Below are 19,233 nucleotides of genomic sequence, written 5' to 3'. Positions count from 1 at the left end.
CACTGGACTATTTGAATCCGTGTTTAGCTATCCTGATTTAGGTTTTCCATGATTTACCTAAATCGCTACATGCAAATGGTTGGAAGGTTCCTTTGAAAGGGCATGGCTGACTTCCTTCCCCATCCTTCCCAATGACCTCACTGTTTGGTTCCCTCCCCCAAATCTGTCAACCAACCAATCTTCCCCTTCAAGCATGCTGGAATCACAACAGTAGTTACCATTTGTTTGTAGAAAATGAAAATCCATAATAGCTTGCTGATTCTGCATTCCGTTTAACACAGCAGAGCTGTTGTAGTACATTCAAAAGAACCAGGCATGTTACATTCCAGGTGTGTACATCTATATTTGATCCCAAACACAGCAGCCAAAGAAAGAACAATATAATTTTCTGTGTTAGCAGATAGGGAAAACAGTGTGAAATTTCAAGGTCGAAAACATGTGAATGCCAGAATCAAGACCTTATCAAAGTCTAAGCATGTAACACAGTGTCATATTCAGTCACAGAACTAAGACTTCTGCATTCTAGTAGACATGCTGCACATTAATGTGACAAATGGGAAAGACGGGATGGAAAAGTTCTAGGCTGCAAAGAAATGATTCTGTTGGTCAATTTGAGGATGGTTTGGGAAGGTTTCACATTCGTCTAGTCATATACTGGTCATGGGATACACTTATGCATTTCAGCTATGGCAGCCAACACTAAAAATGCAGGAACCATAGAAGTAGTTCAATGAATCCATTAACATAAACAGATGTAAAATATTATAGGAAGCATCAAAGTTGAACAATCCTTTCTTAAAAGTCTGTCCCCCTGTTCTCCATTTCAAGGAGTATAAATGTGGCAATTTTATTGAAATCCAGCAGAATTGTCTGTCATTCTGATGTTTTCTTCCATTTCAGATTTTTAATTTTGACATTCAACCCAACATTATCAGAGTGAGAATAAATTATTTTTGTGAATATTTACCAGCTTTACTTAATAAGTAATTGGAAATGCAGGATTTAGTCCTATGAGGATCTCATTTCAGACTGTTGAATCAAAAAGGTGGCACCCATGTTCATATTAGTGACATAAAAAGATGTACTTTACATAAATAACTATCAAATCTTTGAGATACAATAAGTTCTGTGTAATTCTTGTCAAATTTAGTCCATGTGGTATGACACATCTTTTTAATTCATTGAATCATTTATACCAAAACTGTTAAATTTTGAATTGTGCCCCATTTTAGAAAAATTTCTGCAGACACCAATGACATGCTGTATTGTCTCTTGAGAGCATCACATATTATACTGATGATGTGTGTACCACCAGCAAGAGTATAAAACATACGATAAGTGCCATTCATGGCATTTATGGATCTTGCTTGGACCTTGAAAACTAATGCAACACCTCTTAAAAGATTTCCCAAACTGGGCAGTGAAGCACTGCTGTCTGTCTATACAACTAAGAGCCTACAAACTAACTTCAGATTCTGAAAAGAACAGAAATGAAATTGAATAAGTGAATGATGTAATCAATTGTTTAATTATTGCTGACTCAGTATGTTTTCATTCCAGGTGCAGAGATATTAGTACTTAAACATAATTTTGTAGAGTAATGATAACATAAAAATATAATTTGAAGCCCCATCCTTGATTTTTGATTTAAAAATGTAATTTGAAACTGATTATGTAATTTATGCACTTATTAATGTTGCATGTAGATGTGTATAAGAAAATTATTTGTTGTTTTTCAGTTGCCTAACTTTGGAAACCACCCTGACAGAGTAGAAAAATACATCAAAAGATCACTGGCAGCCCTGCAGTTGGACTATTTAGATTTGTATTTGGTCCACCATCCATGTGGTCTTGTCGAGAGAGAAGGTGACATGTTGCCTCGAGATGAGTCTGGTGCACTGCTTGTAGATAAGGAAACAGACATCATAAGTGTGTGGAAGGTAAAGTACTGACAACAAATTTAAATAATTATTGTAGCACTAGGGGCCTACTTCAGGTAGTCATTGTCATCAAAATTATTGAATGAAATTTTTGTACACCACTGTTATATTTGTAATGTCATGTCACATAAAAAGGAAGGAAATTTATTCCACATATGACCTATAGTGATACAAAGAAATGATTGAAGATACAGAGCTTTAAAATACTGTTACATGCTCATAATTAATATTTAGGAAACTTGCAAATGCTGCTTTGACACATCTCAGCACTGAATGAAACAAGTTTTTTTATGCATCCTGGAGGAATAACATTTTAGGTAGCTTCAGTCTCAGTCAGTTCACATATTTTGACCATTGGATTAGCGTACTAGTCTCTGAAGAAAAGTGAATGGACTGGCCAAGGAAAAGCAGTATCTCTCTTATAGAGACGTCTCAAACATTCATTGCAATGTATGAATGTCAATTATCTTGTTGTAGTACAGCTTCAGGAATGCACTGAAGGAAGGACACCGATTTGAACCCTATCACTTCCCAGAAATAGCTCTCTGTATTGAGATTGTACATAGTTGTCTATCACACCCAGTGTTAACTGAGCCCATCACATTAAGTTTTCAGTCAGTACAGAGCTGGACAATGTGTACAGGTAATCTGTTTATCAGCTGGAGACATAGACATTCATCCACCCCTTCAATAATAAATGAAGGAAATTCACATGAAAAGTTTATTGTTGGTGATCATAACTTTTGAACAAATTTGGCTGTGGAAGGAGGCAAGTCATTATGGGGGGTGTCCCGTTTAAAGCTTGGACCAGTATATTCTTGATATACATCAACAATTCTTCCCAGAGAGTCAAACATGGTGAAACAGTGATGTTAGCTGATGACAGTAACATTATCATCCTTGATGAGTCACCACATGTATTGATGAAAAAGCTGGAGAAACGTTCATGCATGTGTGCAGGTGGATAGAAAAACAACAAATTAAGCACTAGTTTCCACATAACCAGAAAACCCAACAGTAACTCTCATGAGCTCATAGAATGTGTATCAACCACAAAATTATTAGTGGTGTGTGCCAACACACACCTAAAGTGAATGAACACACAGTATCTGATCAAAAGTTGCCAGACACCTATTAGTGGACAGGGGTACACCCACCCATCGCCTTTATGATGGCTTGAAATCTGCTCGAGGCCAGTGGGTGTCAGATGTTTGATGATGATGATGATAATGCTTGTAAATGCTGATAAAGCAGACTCCCTCTAGTATTTCTATAGGTGGTCTGTCGTTGAATACCCACTTGCATGTTATCAGTTGGTGTGATCCCTGTATAAATGGTGAGCAGTTGCTGTCATTTTAATTTTGTGTTTGTCGCTACTGCACGTTGACACCACGCCATTCTGTTCACTGTGTTTATATTTATAGGTAGCAGCCTACCATCTAGAGACAGCTTTATGATGTTGAGAGTGACTGTCATAGTGATACAGTCACAACTACATATCAGAAATTATTTTGTGGTCATTCAGTTTTTTGTGCTATTAAATTGATTTTACACTGATGTAGACTGATATTCATGTAGGCCAGAATTGGATTACTTTTGTTGGAATTAATGCTATGGAAAATTTCCCTCACTAACATATCATCGCTTTCAGGACTCTGATGTTGTAAAAGACACTGTATTCATATTCTGCATCTGCTGGTGCACCTATTGATGTTGGTAAACTGTTTTTGTAAATTAAGTCCTGATGATATGTTAGATATTTGAATTAAAGGATGTGAGATATTGCTGAATTTAGTTTAATGGATGACTGTAATCTATAGCTGTAGCTGTGGCTGTAACAATATCATTGTCAATCTCACACTGTGTGAAGATAATAGAACATCATTTGTAAATGCAGTGAACAGTACAGCATGATGCTGTAACATGCCTGGAGATGGGGTTTCGTAACTACTTACAGCTCTCAATCCACCACAGAACAAATACACAACCTAAGAGAACTGTGAGGTGGCTTATCTACAAAGAGGTTTGGTTGAACGCTGTTGCATTATGTCCTTATGCAAGTGTCTAAAGATTATCAAGGGGGCTATGTCAGAAATCAATGAATGTTACATGTATACAATATGAATAAATATAAATGATTAATTAACAGGAAATTAAGGTAATGATCCCTTATGATAATGATGTAGACTAACCACACATTCAAATTTTACTTCTGATTTATTAATAGAAGACAAATTTTCTTTGAATGATGGCCCTACACAGGATAATGCTATCCACAACAGTAAAGGTGAAATTATTAATGATTGTTCTAGCAGAGTGGGCAGAGCAGTTGCAGGCAATGGTTACCATAAAGCAAAATCATTGAGCAGTGCACTTCAATTCATTTAAGATTTTATGGATTCCTAGCGCTTTACAAATTCAGTCAAATCTCCTTGCAACAAGTAGACCATCATATGATAGTTTCAAGGTCTCAAAATCACCAACTGATATACAGTAACTAAATTCCATATAAGCACACACAGGAATGTGCGTAACTCAGAATACAGTCAAATACGAATGGCACTGTGACAGCTCAACCAATCTTGCCCAGACAGCATCCCCCAGCAAAAGACCCCGATGGCAGCCCTGCACACTCTGTTCTCAGTTATGTCACAGTTGTAACACATGTGGTTATATCACATGACCTGCCACTCTGCTCAAAAGAATATCTATATGCCTGACCATCATTCATTTACATAATCATTGCACAGGCTTGAAATATACCAGACGTTGTTGTTGTTGTTGTTGTTTTTGTGGTGGTCTTCAGTCCAGAGACTGGTTTGATGCAACTCTCCATGCTACTCTATCCTTTGCAAGGTTCTTCATCTCCCAGTACCTAGTGTAATGTGCTGTGAATACATAGAAAGAAAGATCCCTTATCATTTAGCTACAATATAGCAAGTCAGCAACTGGAAGCCGTTAATTTCATAAATTATCTGGGAGTGCGCATTAGGAGTGATTTAAAATGGAATGATCATATAAAGTTGATCGTCGGTAAAGCAGGTGCCAGACTGAGATTCATTGGAAGAATCCTAAGGAAATGCAATATGAAAACGAAGGACGTAGGTTACAGTACACTTGTTCGCCCACTGCTTGAATACTGCTCAGTAGTGTGGGATCCATACCAGATAGGGTTGATAGAAGAGATAGAGAAGATCAACGGAGAACAGCGTGCTTCGTTATAGGATCATTTAGTAATCGCGAAAGCGTTATGGAGATGACAGATAAACTCCAGTGGAAGACTCTGCAGGAGAGACGCTCAGTAGCTCGGTACGGGCTTTTGTTGAAGTTTTGAGAACATACCTTCACCGAGGAGTCAAGCAGTATATTGCTCCCTCCTACATATATCTAACGAAGAGACCATGAGGATAAAATCAGAGAGATTAGAGCCCACACAGAGGCATACTGACAATCCTTCTTTCCACAAACAATACGAGACTGGAATGGAAGGGAGAACCAATAGAAGTACTCAAGGTACCCTCCGCCACACACCGTCAGGTGGCTTTCTGAGTATGGATGTATATCTAGATGTAGATGCAACCTACATCCTTCTGAATCAGTTTAGTGTGTTCATCTCTTGGTCTCCCTCTACGATTTTACCCTCCACACTGCTGTCCAATACTAAATTGGTGATCCCTTGATGCCTCAGAATATGCCCTACCAACCGATCCCTTCTTCTAGTCAAGTTGGGCCACAAATTTCTCTTCTCTCCAATTCTATTCAATACCTCCTCATTAGTTATGTGAGCTATCTGTCTAATCTTCAGCATTCTTCTTAGCACAACATTTTGAAAGCTTCTATTCTCTTCTTGTCTAAACTATTTATCATCCACTTTTCACTTCCATACATGGCTACACTCAACACAAATACTTTCAGAAACGACTTCCTGACACTTAAATCTATAATCTGTTTACAACTTTCTCTTCTTCAGAAACGCTTTCCTTGCCATTGCTCTCTACTTCAACCATCATCAGTAATTTTGCTCCCCAAATAAACTCATTTACTACTTTAAGCATCTCATCTCCGAATCTAATTCACACAGCATCACCCGATTTAATTCGACTACATGCCATTATCCTCATTTTGCTTTTGTTGGTGTTCGTCTTATATCCTCCTTTCAAGACACTGACAATTCTATTCACCTGCTCTTCCAGGTCCTTTGCTGTCTCTGACAGAATTACAATGTCATCGGCGAACCTCAAAGTTTTTATTTCTTCTCCATGGATTTTAACTCCTACTCTGAAGTTTTCTTCTGTTTCCTTTACTGCTTGCTCAATATACAGATTGAATAACATTGAGGATAGGCTACAACCCTGTCTCACTCTCTTCCCAACCACTGCTTCCCTTTCGTGCCCCTCGACTCTTCTATCTGCCATCTGGTTTCTGTACAAATTGTAAATAGCCTTTCGCTCCCTGTATTTTACCCCTACCATCTTCAGAATTTGAAAGAGAGTATTCCAGTCAACATTGTCAAAACCTTACTCTAAGTCTACAAATGATAGAAACGTCGGTTTGCCTTTCCTTAATCTGTTTTCTAAGATAAGTCGTAGGGTCAGTATTGCCTCACGTGTTCCAACATTTCTACGGAATTTTAATCTGATCTTCCCCAAGGCCGGCTTTACCAGCTTTTCCATTCATCTGCAAAGAATTCGCGTTAGTATTTTTCAGCCGTGCCTGCATTACTTAATTTTGTATACATACATTTAAGGGTAGTATCATTTCATTTACACATTGTTATATATTCCATCTCCTTATTACATTTTCAACATTGCATGAATTGGATCTGCAATCACTAGTCAAAAGTGCTCCTTTTTTCTTTCTGTACTGAATTAACTAAATTACTCAAATGTCATCTCGCAAATATTAACATTCAAATTTTTCATTAAATAAACATAGACAGTTAAATATTTCTATAAACTATCTGTGCAGAGGCTAGCTGTTTTGTGTGTTTAAGGAGAACTTTGTTTTGGGCACACAGCAGTAGTAATTTAAGCAGTTTTGTTTATAATAATTAGGTAGTTTAATTTACCCTTATGCCAAACACACTCACCTGTTAGTGGATTTCATGCTCAAACATTTCCTATATCATGTGCACAGGCAACATGTTGGTATCCTTTGTTATAATTGTTAGATGGCTTTGTAAACTATTGTTAATATTTTATTTTGTAATAGTAGTGCAAACATGGTGATATTTTTATAGGAACTGTCTTTTTCTTGTGATTTCAATACTGTTTTCAGATTTATTATAGCTTTAGTAGAGACAATTTTAGTATTTTTAGTGAATCTGTATTTTAGTTTCAAATGCAGACAGAATCTCACTATTTTCATGTGCTGTGGTCAGGTGCTTCCTCTATTACTGCTCTCCCCCCTCATCAGAAATTCTTGGCAATATCTACTTGGACCACACTTGCGTGTGTGGCTTGGGAGTCACCTCGCAACTTGCCATCTATAATTATTTCTTGACAGCAGATTCCAGAGCACCATTGCTGTCAAACCTGTCATATTACACGGCACTGTCACCTTTCTCTCACAGTACCATCTTGCTATAGTGATGTAAAGAAAATCAATATGCAACTGCTGCATGCTATTTATCAGTCAACTGAGAATGTGTGAATGGGTTTTTAACAGCAGACCTTCTACAGTAAATCTATAGACACCATGTTAAGACAGCAATAGCTGTGTGATTTATAGAGCATACAGAGTGTTCCCCAGGGTCAGGATACTGTGTTGAAGGCGTGAAGTGGCTTAAAAAGAATAAATCACTTCTCAGCTTGTGGCAAGATCAGTACATTTTATTTTTTAAAAAGATGTTTATGTAGCCCAAGCACTCGTTAAACAAAATTTAGCAGTGTCTCCATGTCCTTTAATTAAAATACATAACATATCATCAGGTCTTAATTTGCAAAACACCTAGAATGAAACACAACAGCTTATTAACAGCAACAATCAAACAATGGAAAATCCAGGATGGGATGTAACAATATTACGAGAAGGAAAGTTGCTTCTCACATATGGTTGAGATGCCGAGTCTTAGATAGGCACAACACAAAGACTCTCACAATTAAGAAATGTCCTACCCACTATCCTTACCACCCCTCCCACAGTGGTATTCTGCTGTCCACCGTACCTACACAATGTACTCATCCATCCTTACACAACCCCTGCTGCCAATCCCTTTCCTCATGGCTCATACCCCTGTAATAGACCTAGATGCAAGACCTGTCTCATACATCCTCCTCCCACCACCTACTCCAGTCCAGTCACTAACACCACGTATCCCATCAAAGGCAGGGCTACCTGTGAAACCAGTCATGTGGTCTACAAGTTAAGCTGCAACCACTGTGCTGCATTCTATGTAGGCATGACAATGACCAAACTGTCTGTCTGCATGAATTGCCACCAACAAACTGTAGCCAAGAAACCTGTGGACCACCCTGTTGCTGAACACATTGCCTGCCATATGGATCCTTCCCACCAATGCCAGCTTTTCTGAATTGTGCTGGTGGGAACTTTCCCTGCAATGCATCCTACTTTCCCATAACCCTTCTGGCCCCAACATTCATTAGTCATTGTCTTCACCCATCCAGCCCCTTCCCTGTTCGCGTTCCAACACTGCACAGCCGTAATTCCACCACCACACCTGGTCTCTTTATTTCTCTCCTTTTCCACTACTCCCCCTCCCCACCTCTCCCCTATGCTCCATTTAACCTGCAGCATTTCACTGTCTGCCACCCTCACCATATTATCGCTCCCCCTCCCTGCCCCAGCCTCCTGCTTACCCCCACCCAGTCACCACTCCCATCATGCACTGGTGCCGCTGTTTGCAGTGTGGTTTCAGTTGCCTGAGACTGTAGTCATGTGTGTGAGTTGCATTTGAGTGAGTGTGTGTGTATGCATATGTGTGTCTGTGGTTGACGAAGGTCTTAATGGCCGAAAGCTTTAATTGTGAAAGTCATTTTGTTGTGCCTATCTGTGACTCAGTATCTCCACTATATGGTGAGGAGCAACTTTCATTCTCATTATATTGTATCACCAGCAACAGAAGCACTAGCAGAGGCAGAATATGACCACGAAGTCTCGGACAACATTAAGCCTTGAAAGTGACCGCATCTAGGGAAGGGAAATTTTTCATAGCAGTAGTTCAAGCAGTATTGTTCTTGTATATGTGAATAACGGCAATAGTAACTCAATTCTGACAACCATGAGCATCAAATTCCATTTATGAAAAATGAGATTTAATACAGAGGCACTGTCTAGCTAATTGCTAACAGATGAAGATTATTTATTTAAAATAATTTAGAGTAATGATTAAACCATAATCAAGCCATTTTTTCTTGTCCCTCAGATAATTTAGTTTTATCCCCTGAGGGATAATTATCTGCGCATCAGGAACCACTAGTTTATGCTAGTTAAGCTTATAATTGACTTTTGACACCCCATGGCCACATTAAGAGTGTTCTGCACAGTGAGCACAGCAGAGGGTATGTTACTTAGCTCCTTCAAAGTTGGGAGGATTGTATTCAGAATCACCATCCCTACAGAATCCATCCTACACCATTATAGGACAGAATGAGTAGAGGAAAAGGTTTAGGATGGGAGTCAGGAGCCTCTGAGCTAGTGACTCCTCCCAGAAGCTCCAAGCACTAATAGAGACAGGAGAACACAAATCATTATGAGATACATTCATCTGTCCTTTCTAGTGTGGTAGTCCCTACTGATTACTATGCTATTGCCAGCATAACCCTTGAATGGAAGGATCCAAACCTCGTTGCCCACATGAACTCTTCTGTGCTAAGGTAATTACCTGGAGAAGTTCTTTATAGAAATTGTAAGCTGTGATCAACACATTGATGTAAAAATCCTCTTGCTTTTTAACTAGAAAGTTGATGAAAGTTCTTGAGGAGAGCATGAAGACAGTAATCTGTATGTATACATTTGCTTACAGTTTTATGTATGCAAATTTATTTATATTGTAGTAGATATACAATTTATAATCATCACATAAATTCACATTGTCTCATCTCATCATCTCACAAAAAAATTACTTGTCCAATATCAGTTTGTAACTATGTACAAACATGACGAAACAGACCAATCAATCAGTCAATCTAACTTAAGTACAAAAAAAGTGGGTAACACTTGTGTGGTTTCAACTGGCGCACAAGCTCACCACATTGCAGAACCTCTGAACAGCTGTGTAGTTGCTGTCCAAGCCAGAAACAGAATACTGGGATAGGCTACCAGAAGATGTGAAAAATTATTCCAAATGTGAATGTTAATTTAGCAGCTTGTAGCATCTGTAATGGATGCATGCTGTTGTTCAACTGAGACAGTTTTCACTATAGTATACACTCGTCTTTGCATTGGTAACATACCCCATCATGAAAAATGAATCATTTTAATAGGTTGTAAAAAAAAATGTTTCTTCACATTACACTGTGTAGTGACTATGGTCTAGGGATAGTGTCTTTGACTAGTAATCAAAGTGTCCTGAGTCTGGGGTTCAATACCACTTACTGCTTAAATTTTGAATGAAAGTCATCAGCTATGCCAGCCAAAGACGTTAGGTAGAAGTAGGGCAACCTCTTGCTCTGGGGATGGGAAAATTCCTCCAAATGGTGGAAGAATTGGCAATGATCAACAGCATGAGGATGCAGAAGCCAATGGAAACTATTACATAATGTGTATCCACACAAAGTGTCATGATGGTCTCTCCAGTGGCAGAGGGTGAGCTACTGTTAACAGTTCAGTGATAACATTGTCACCATCACAACCAACAACAGAACAACACCAACAATAATAGTTCAGGTATACATATTGCCAGAAGAAGAAGAAGAAGAAGAAGAAGAAGAAACAGAGAAAGTATACAAAGATATTGAATGAGTAATTCAGTATTTAAAGGAAGTTGATAATATAATAATCATGGCTAATCGGAATGTGACAGTGGGGGAAGGAACATACGACAGGGTTACAGGAAACTATGGGCTTGGTAATAAGAATAAGACAGGAGAAAGACTAATTGAGTTCTGCAACAAATTTTAGCTGGTAGTAACCAATACATTGTCCAAAAGTAACCAGAGGAGGGGGGTATTTGTAAAAGACCAGAGACATGGGAATATTACACATGGATTACATTATGTCGAGACAAAGATTCCATAATCAGATATAGGGTTGTAAGGCATACTCAGGAGCAGATATAGACTTGGATCACCATGTAGTAATGGCGAAGAGTAGATTGAAGTTGAAGAGAATTGTCAAAGAGAGTAAATACAGAGAAAAGTAGGACACTGGTAGCAGCATAGCAAGGGGAATGGGGTGGGGGGTTTGTCATGCCCCGAACGCCACTTGCAGAGAGTGCCAAATGGTCTCCAAGAAATAACAAGATTTTATGGAGAATGTATTATTATTAGAGTACAATCTGTATATTACTATTATGTTCCTGGAGGGGGAGAGGACACCTGTAGAGTGTAGCATAGAACCCTGATTTCCCAGGAGGGGGGCAGCACCAGTAAAGTGTTGTGCCCTGGATGCCGATGTGGTGTGGGGGGTCAATAATGCTTCATGCCCCAGGTGCTAGTTGTGTTTGCTATGCCACTGAATGCTGCTGCACTGATGAAGGATGAACCACATTTGAGATTCTCTAAGGCTGTAGATACTGCTAAAATGAACACCACTGAAAAAGACTTCAACTATATAAATGGTGAAAGAGGTTCAAAATTCTGAGAAAAATAGGATCAAGCTATAGGGAAAGATGGGTAATATAAAATGTGAACAAGCACCAAGAGGGGACAATGAAAATGGAAGACCAAGAAAAAAGTATTGGATTGAAAAGGGTGTAAGACAAGGATGCGTTGTAGAAGCAATTAAAAAAAGAAAAACACTTTTAACACTGCGATTAAAAGCAGTGTGAAAGGAGATAAGGTTTTATGATGACATTGCTCCCCTCAGTGAAAGTGAAGAGGAATTACAGTATGTGTTGAATGAAATGAACAGTCCAATGAGCACAGCATATGGATTTAGTGTAAACAGACAAAAGTAATGTGGAGCAGCAGCATTAAGATTAGCAATAAACTTCAAATTAAAACTGGTGACCACAAACTACATGAAATGGGAGAATTCCTCTATCTTGGAAGCAAAGCAATACATGATGGATGGAGCAAAGATGACATAAAAAGCAGACTAGTACACTCAGAGAGGGCATTCATGGCTAAACAAAGTCTACTAGTATTTAATGTAAGTCTTAATTTCAGGAAGATATTTTTATGGGTGTATGTTTGGAGCTTAGAATTTTATGGCAATGAATCTTGGACTGTGGCAAAAGCAGAAAAGAAGAGAATCAGAGCAATTGCGATGTATTGCTACAGAAGAATATTGAAAATTAGGTGCACTGATAAGAAATGAGAAGGTTCCCTGAAGTATCAGTGAAGAAAGGAACATATAGATAACACTGACATGAAGAAGAGACATGATGATAGGACATTTGTTAAGAAATCAGGAAAGAACTTCCATAGTACTAGTGTGAACTGTAGAGGATAAAAATTGTAGAGGGAGACAGAGACTGGAATGCATACAACAAATAATTGAGGACATTCTGGGATGAAGAGGTTGGCACAAAAAAGGACTTTGTGATGGGCTGCATCAAACCTGTCAGAAGACTGTTGACTCAAAATATTTCATAAAAATAATCACATAGCTTACTTGCCAATTGGTATGTGTTTTACAAGATTCTTCAAGCTAGGGGTTTGTGGTGGCCATATACTGAAGTACTCCATATATGTGACTGTAATAATGGTGTACTATGCTAGGTTGAAAGTGCTGTATTGTGTAGTGATTGGCTCAATTGTAATTGTTGATATGTACCAGATGTCAAAGCTGACACTTACCAAGCTAATGGCGAATCACGTAATTGACAAACACGTTGTGCAATGTGAAGGAAAGTTGATAGCTGACATGCTTGCAACCATCAACTTTCCTGTACACTTGCACAACATGTTTATCATTTACTTGATTGACCACTAGTTTTGATACATTTTAATTACAGTAGCCCATGAACAAACAAGTGTAGCTGTTTGTGAGATAAAAGTATCAATCCTGAAAATACACCATTCTGTTCTTCATCAAACAAATATAAATCCTTATTTTCCTATAATAGGAAAATAAGGATTTATATTGCTTGAGTGTTCACAGGTATTTACTGACCAGCTCCTTTGCTATGGCTTTTTGCCCCATGAGAAAAACAGGTAAGATGTGGCAAATGTGTGCAACCAAATGAGCTTATGGGATGGTGACATGATCACAGTTAAGTATTACACAATTGTCACCAATCATGTGCAACACATTGACTTTCAGACTGGGCATTCTGGCCATTATCTTCCATTTTAACACAGAAGTATCTGATTTCTTGAGGCCATCTATGGGCAGATTCAAGATTACTGTGATGTGGTTATCATCACTGATGGAGCAACTCAATATAGCATTGTCACACAGCTTTTGCAATACCTTCAGTGAAACCATACCATATCGGCCAATTCTTCTGAGAAACCTATCCATACCACTTTTTATCTCTGTTAACACACAACAAACACTGCTGGCAAAATAGCAGTACTGAATCGAAGCTTGAGGGAGAAGAGTAAAGTGGACATTATTGTTGTCAATAGCAAGTACATTGAGTGAATCAAGCAAGTCTGTAACCAAACAAGACACACAGCAAATGATATCGACATTCACAATTTGAGCAGATATTTCAGTGCAGTACAGAAGGAAAGATAGATGTAGATAAGAAATCAAACAAAATGCAATTATTCTGTTATAAGATACTGGAGATCACAGGTCCCTTATGTCTAAATATTTTTATCCCTGAACAACCTCCAGAATTTTGTCAATGGAGTTTGGGTTTACCATGTGTGAAATAGAAAGTCATCTGTGTGACTAGACAGATTTTTATTAAATGGTTAATAACAATTGCCTCAGTCACATCAGTAAAATAGTGTAGTACTTTTTAAAAATAGTTTGTTACACTATGGCATATTTTCAGATAAAATAAATTATGTATTCTGCATTATGTTAAATTATTAAAAATATTTTATTGCTGTTGATGTTGTGCTTTTGCTACTCCGTCTTTTTTCTTCTTCTATTTTATTTTTTAATAAATATGAAATTTTGCTACTTTCTCTTCTCAGGCAATGGAAAAACTCGTGGATGCTGGTTTAACTCGTGCTATTGGACTGTCTAACTTTAATTCAAACCAGATAAAGCGAATTACAGATTCTGCTCGCATTGTACCCGCAAATCTACAGGTGGAATTGCACGTATATTTTCAACAGCGTGAACTTGTCGCTTTCTGTCATGCACTGGACATATCAGTTTGTGCTTATGCACCAATTGGATCACCTGGACTACAAAGTTTTGTGAAGATGATTGGGGATGACCCTGAAATGTAAGTCATTTAAAACTCAGTACATTTATAGCTGACTGAGAAAAGGAAAACTTTTAGTTTTTCTTGAAGGATTGTTATAATGTCCACTGTTAAAGACATGGTACATTCACTTCAGCATCATTATGAACATGTCATCGTAATGGGAGTTATGAACATATACTTTGTGAGAGACACTTTCACTGCAACAACATAAACATTGTTCCATTACAACCTACACCCTGTATGGCTAGCAGTCACACTCTTGTAGATATAATGTCACATCCTGTAACAGGTTCTGTTGCCAGCTTGGACAAAGATGTGGCCTGTGTGGCACAATCAGGGTGTTGATGACAAAGTGGGCTGAGAGTTATCATTAATGGAGTGAGAGGGAGAAAGTCTCCTAGGGCGCTTACCAGAGGTGATTTTGAAATGTAGAGAAGTTGTTGTCTTCTTATCCAGTTTATTTTCCGATAGTTCAACCTGATTCACAGAGGTGTCTTACAGTGGATTTATATCTTTGCAAATCAGTGAGTACACTCTACCACCATATATTAATCCTTCCCTCCAACTTCATGTTTCTGAATTCTACCTTTTGCTGTCGGAGATGAGCACTTTGCTTGTAACATGTTGTGATAACTACAACACAACTTGTTCCTCTTTATACACACATCAAATAAAGTTTTGCATCACCTCGGTTCCGAGAGTCCGGGAACCTGTGCATAAAATTGGAATAGAGATCAACATAAACATCATTTCCACCACTTTTATTGCTCATAAAAACCACACATTGCATGTTGTACAACCACACAGTGAAACCTTCAGAGCTGGTGGTCCAGATTGCTGTACACACTGGTACCTCTAATACCCAGTAGCAGTCCTCTTGCATTGATGTATGCCTGTATTCATCATGGCATACTATCCACAAGTTCATCAAGGCACTGTTGGTCCAGATTGTCCCACTCCACAATGGCAATTCGGGATAGATCCCTCAGAGTGGTTGGTGGGCCACGTCATTCATAAACAGCCCTTTTCAATGTATCCCAGGCATGTACGATAGGGTTCATGTCTGGAGAACATGCTGGCCACTCTATTTATCCAATGTCATTTTCCTGAAGGAAGTCAGTCATGAGATGTGTATGATAGGGGCACGAATTGTCATCCATGAAGAAGAATGCCTCACCAGTATGCTGCTGATATGATTGCACTATCAGTCGGTGGATGGCATTCGCGTATCATACAGCCACTACTGCGCCTTCCATGACCTCCAGTGCCGTACGTCAGCCCCACATAATACAATCCCAAAACAGCAGGGAACCTCCACCTTGCTGCACTCATTGAAGAGTGTGTAAGGTGTTCAGCCTGACTGGGTTGCCTCCAAACACGTCTTCGATGATTTTCTGGTTGAAGGCATATGCGACACTCATCGATGAAGAGAATGTGATGCCAATCATGAGCAGTCCATCCTGCATGTTGTTGGGCCCATTTGTAGAACTGCATGGTGTCGTGGTTGCAAAGATGGACGTTGGGAGTGAAGTTGCGCATCATGCAGCCTATTGCGCATAGTTTGAGTCATAACACGATGTCCCGTGGCTGCGCTGCACAAAAAGCATCATTCAACATGGTGGCATTCCTGTCGGGGTTCCTTCGAACCATAATTCATAGGTAGAGGTCATCCATAGAGGTCATCCACTGCTGTCCAAACAACATCGCTTTGGTTCACTCTGAGATGCCTGGACACTTCCCTTGTTGAGAGCCCTTCCTGGCACAAAGTAAAAATCCAGACATGATCAAACTGCAGTATTGACCACCTAGGCATGGTTGAATTACAGCAGACAACACAAGACGTGTACCTCCTTCCTGGTGGAATGACTGGAACTGATCAGCCGTTGGACCCTCTCCATCTAATAGGCACTGCTCATCTGCTTATGCATGGTTGTTTACATCTTTGGGCAGGTTCAGGGACATCTCTGAACAGTCAAAGGTACTGTGTCTGTGATACAATATCCACAGTCAACATCTGTCTCCAGGAGTTCTGGGAACCGTGGTGATGCAAAACTTTTTTTGATGTGTGTGTTTAAAAAAAAAAATAAATAAACACCTAGTACTCGTTGCCCCTACAGAAGACAAAATCTATAGAGCTCATTATTTTCCAACAGACAGAAACAATCTAGATAATAACTGTTGCTGAATGCTTATCAGAAACTCACTTGTCCTCCATTGAATGTGTACAGACTTCTGACAGTTCGTACTGAATCAACGTCAATGTGCCACTATATAGTGACTTCTCCTGATGACTTGGTTGTTGCTGATTCCTGGTAATCACTCCTTCTTGCTCATGGTACTGACTGACTTATTTTCCTGTGGTGGCCACTTACATACTGATTTTTCAGGGCTCTTGGACGAGTTTCTCTCATAGTGTTGCTTTACCCTCACTATCAGAAACTCAGTTGTCCTCCCTCAAATGTGTACAGACTTCTTGTAGTTTTTACTGCATTAGCATCAAAGTGTCACTATGTAGTGATAGCTCCTGATGACTTGGTTGTTGTACTACCCTAGCTGCTTTCTGGTATTCATGCCTTGTAACTCACAGGACTGATGGACTTATTTCCCTGTGCTGACTGCTTATATACTGATTTTTCAGGTCTCTTGGATGAGTTTCTCACATAATGTCACTTTTCTCTGACTCTTCCCTATTTTCCAGAAACACCCAACCTCAGTTGAAATGTTTCTCAGATGCAGGTGACTTTGCTACCATTCTTGTGTTTTGCTTTGGCTGTCTGGCCACTGTTATGAACATTGAATACAAGCATTTATTGTCTGTCAGTGACCATGCTCTGTGAGTGCTTCACTTTCACCTCTGTGTGTTGTCATTGCTACGGCTCACTCTACTTCCCTCCAGCTGCGTTGTGCATCTCCTTACATTACTAGAATCTGATAACCGTGACATCTCTTACATTAATCAAATTTGACAGTCATGACACCTCTTGTGTTAATAAAATTTGATAGCCAAGACAGTAATCATAATGAAAAACATTGACAAAGTAAGAGATATAGGTCAAACTTTGGCTCCAATCCTGTCAGTAATATTCCTGGTTTACTCTGTGCAGCCTCCAAAGCTGATAATGCATCACATAACTTGTAGGAACATTAAACATCTAGAATGTGATGCCATAACAGCTGATTGCTCCGGAACCTCATGGCATAAAATAATCAGACAGCCTACAATTCTTGCCAAAGCAATGACTCACTAATAAACTTACTGCTCTGTGTGGCAAACATCCCCTTATACACACAATCTGTTGGAAGAAAATCTCCTGCTTCATGGGTGACAACTGAATTACATCAAATAATGAATGATAGGGATGTTGCTCATAGACATTTCAAGACAAATCTGAATGTTACAAAGAATATAAAAAGCTGTGAAACAGGGTAAAGAAATGCATTTACAATGCCAAAATCAGGCTTCCTTGTTCCATTGTGTGCTGAAATATGACATCTGTGAGGCTGTGGAAGAATCTATATGACACGGATATTAGTAAGGCAAAATCAGGAACTGCTTTTCAGGTCTCAGCTGTTGAACTGAATTAATTCTTCTCTACCACCAGTCAACCCACAGGTGTCAAAAAACTGTCACAAGAGTCCACAATCTATATAACTAACCATGACACTTTACATCTAAAACATGTACAATAAATGTGACAAAAGAAACTATAATAATAATTTACTCTGAAGTGATAGGCAATGATGGTATCAGCTTAACCATGAGCAACAATGTCACCAATGGCTTAATACCTATCTTAAGTGAAATATATAATTTTTCTGTCATAAATGGAATATATCTCACTCCATGGAAAAGCATAGTCCAACTAATGCGTGGACCAAAAACCCACATTGCCTGGTTTCTGACCAATAAATATGTCACCTGCTGTTTCCAAAGCCTTGAAGTATGTTGTTCATGACCAAATCACTGAACATTTGCGCAAATTCAACCTGTATGGCAAATATCAGTCCACATTTTGTTAAAACTACAGTACAAACAGTGTACTAATTAAGGTAACTGATGATGTGAAATATGCCATCAACAAACATGGTATCACAATATTGACACTACTAGACTTTAGCAAAGCTTTTTACACTGTCAACTTTATTATTCTGCTTAGAAAAATTGAATGCCATGTTTCTCAGATGTGGCACTGAAGTAGTTCGAAAGCTACATTAGAAACAGACAGCAATGGGTTGTCTGTGGGAATGAAAAATCATTCTTGAAACATATTGTCTCAGGAGTGCCACAGGGGCCACTCTCAGGCCCACTCTTGTTTTCCTTGTATGTGCATGATATTTTGTTGGTTCTGTATTTCTGTAAATATCATTTCTATGCCAACAAATTCCAGCTTTACCTAAGAGCCACATCTGAAAATATAGATGCTGCAATATTTTAGACAAATGATAATCTGTCTTCAGTAGTAACATGGGAGAAAAACCTGGGGCTTAAACTAAATGCAAAGAAGTCACAAGTTATATTGGTATCCCATAAGAAATTAATAAGTTCAGAAATCTGTGAACAGTTGCCTCCTATTTGACTCAATGGTATTCCAGTACCTTATCAGAAAACAGTGAAGAACTTGGGTGTATCTCCAGGTGACCGTCTCAGTTGGGCAGAGAACACTATCACAATTTGCCTGAACACTTATGATAACCTCTACACCCTCAAAAAGTTTTGTAACATATTTCCACAGGATGTGAAGTGTAAACTCATGCAAGCATTTCTTTAACTACAACTCCACTGTTGTGATGTAATTCAACATGAAATAAGTAGTGAAAACACAAGACAATTAGAAC

The 19,233-nt window shown here is 38.8% G+C and overlaps 1 protein-coding gene across 1 annotated transcript in view; it reads left to right on the top strand.

The window, feature by feature from the left end:
- Nucleotides 1–19,233, top strand: part of LOC124794194 (aldo-keto reductase family 1 member A1-like) — a 143,414-nt gene that overhangs the window by 106,084 nt on the left and 18,097 nt on the right. The window contains exons 3-4 of the mRNA XM_047258079.1: nucleotides 1,740–1,940; nucleotides 14,159–14,415. Coding sequence (XP_047114035.1) covers nucleotides 1,740–1,940; nucleotides 14,159–14,415 — 458 coding nt within the window. The remainder of the gene's footprint in view (nucleotides 1–1,739; nucleotides 1,941–14,158; nucleotides 14,416–19,233) is intronic.

The sequence above is a fragment of the Schistocerca piceifrons genome, chromosome 1 (assembly GCF_021461385.2).
Source record: "Schistocerca piceifrons isolate TAMUIC-IGC-003096 chromosome 1, iqSchPice1.1, whole genome shotgun sequence".
NCBI lineage: Eukaryota > Metazoa > Arthropoda > Insecta > Orthoptera > Acrididae > Schistocerca > Schistocerca piceifrons.
Note: the sequence above shows the minus strand (reverse complement) of the source record. Positions and strands in the feature narration are given on the sequence as shown.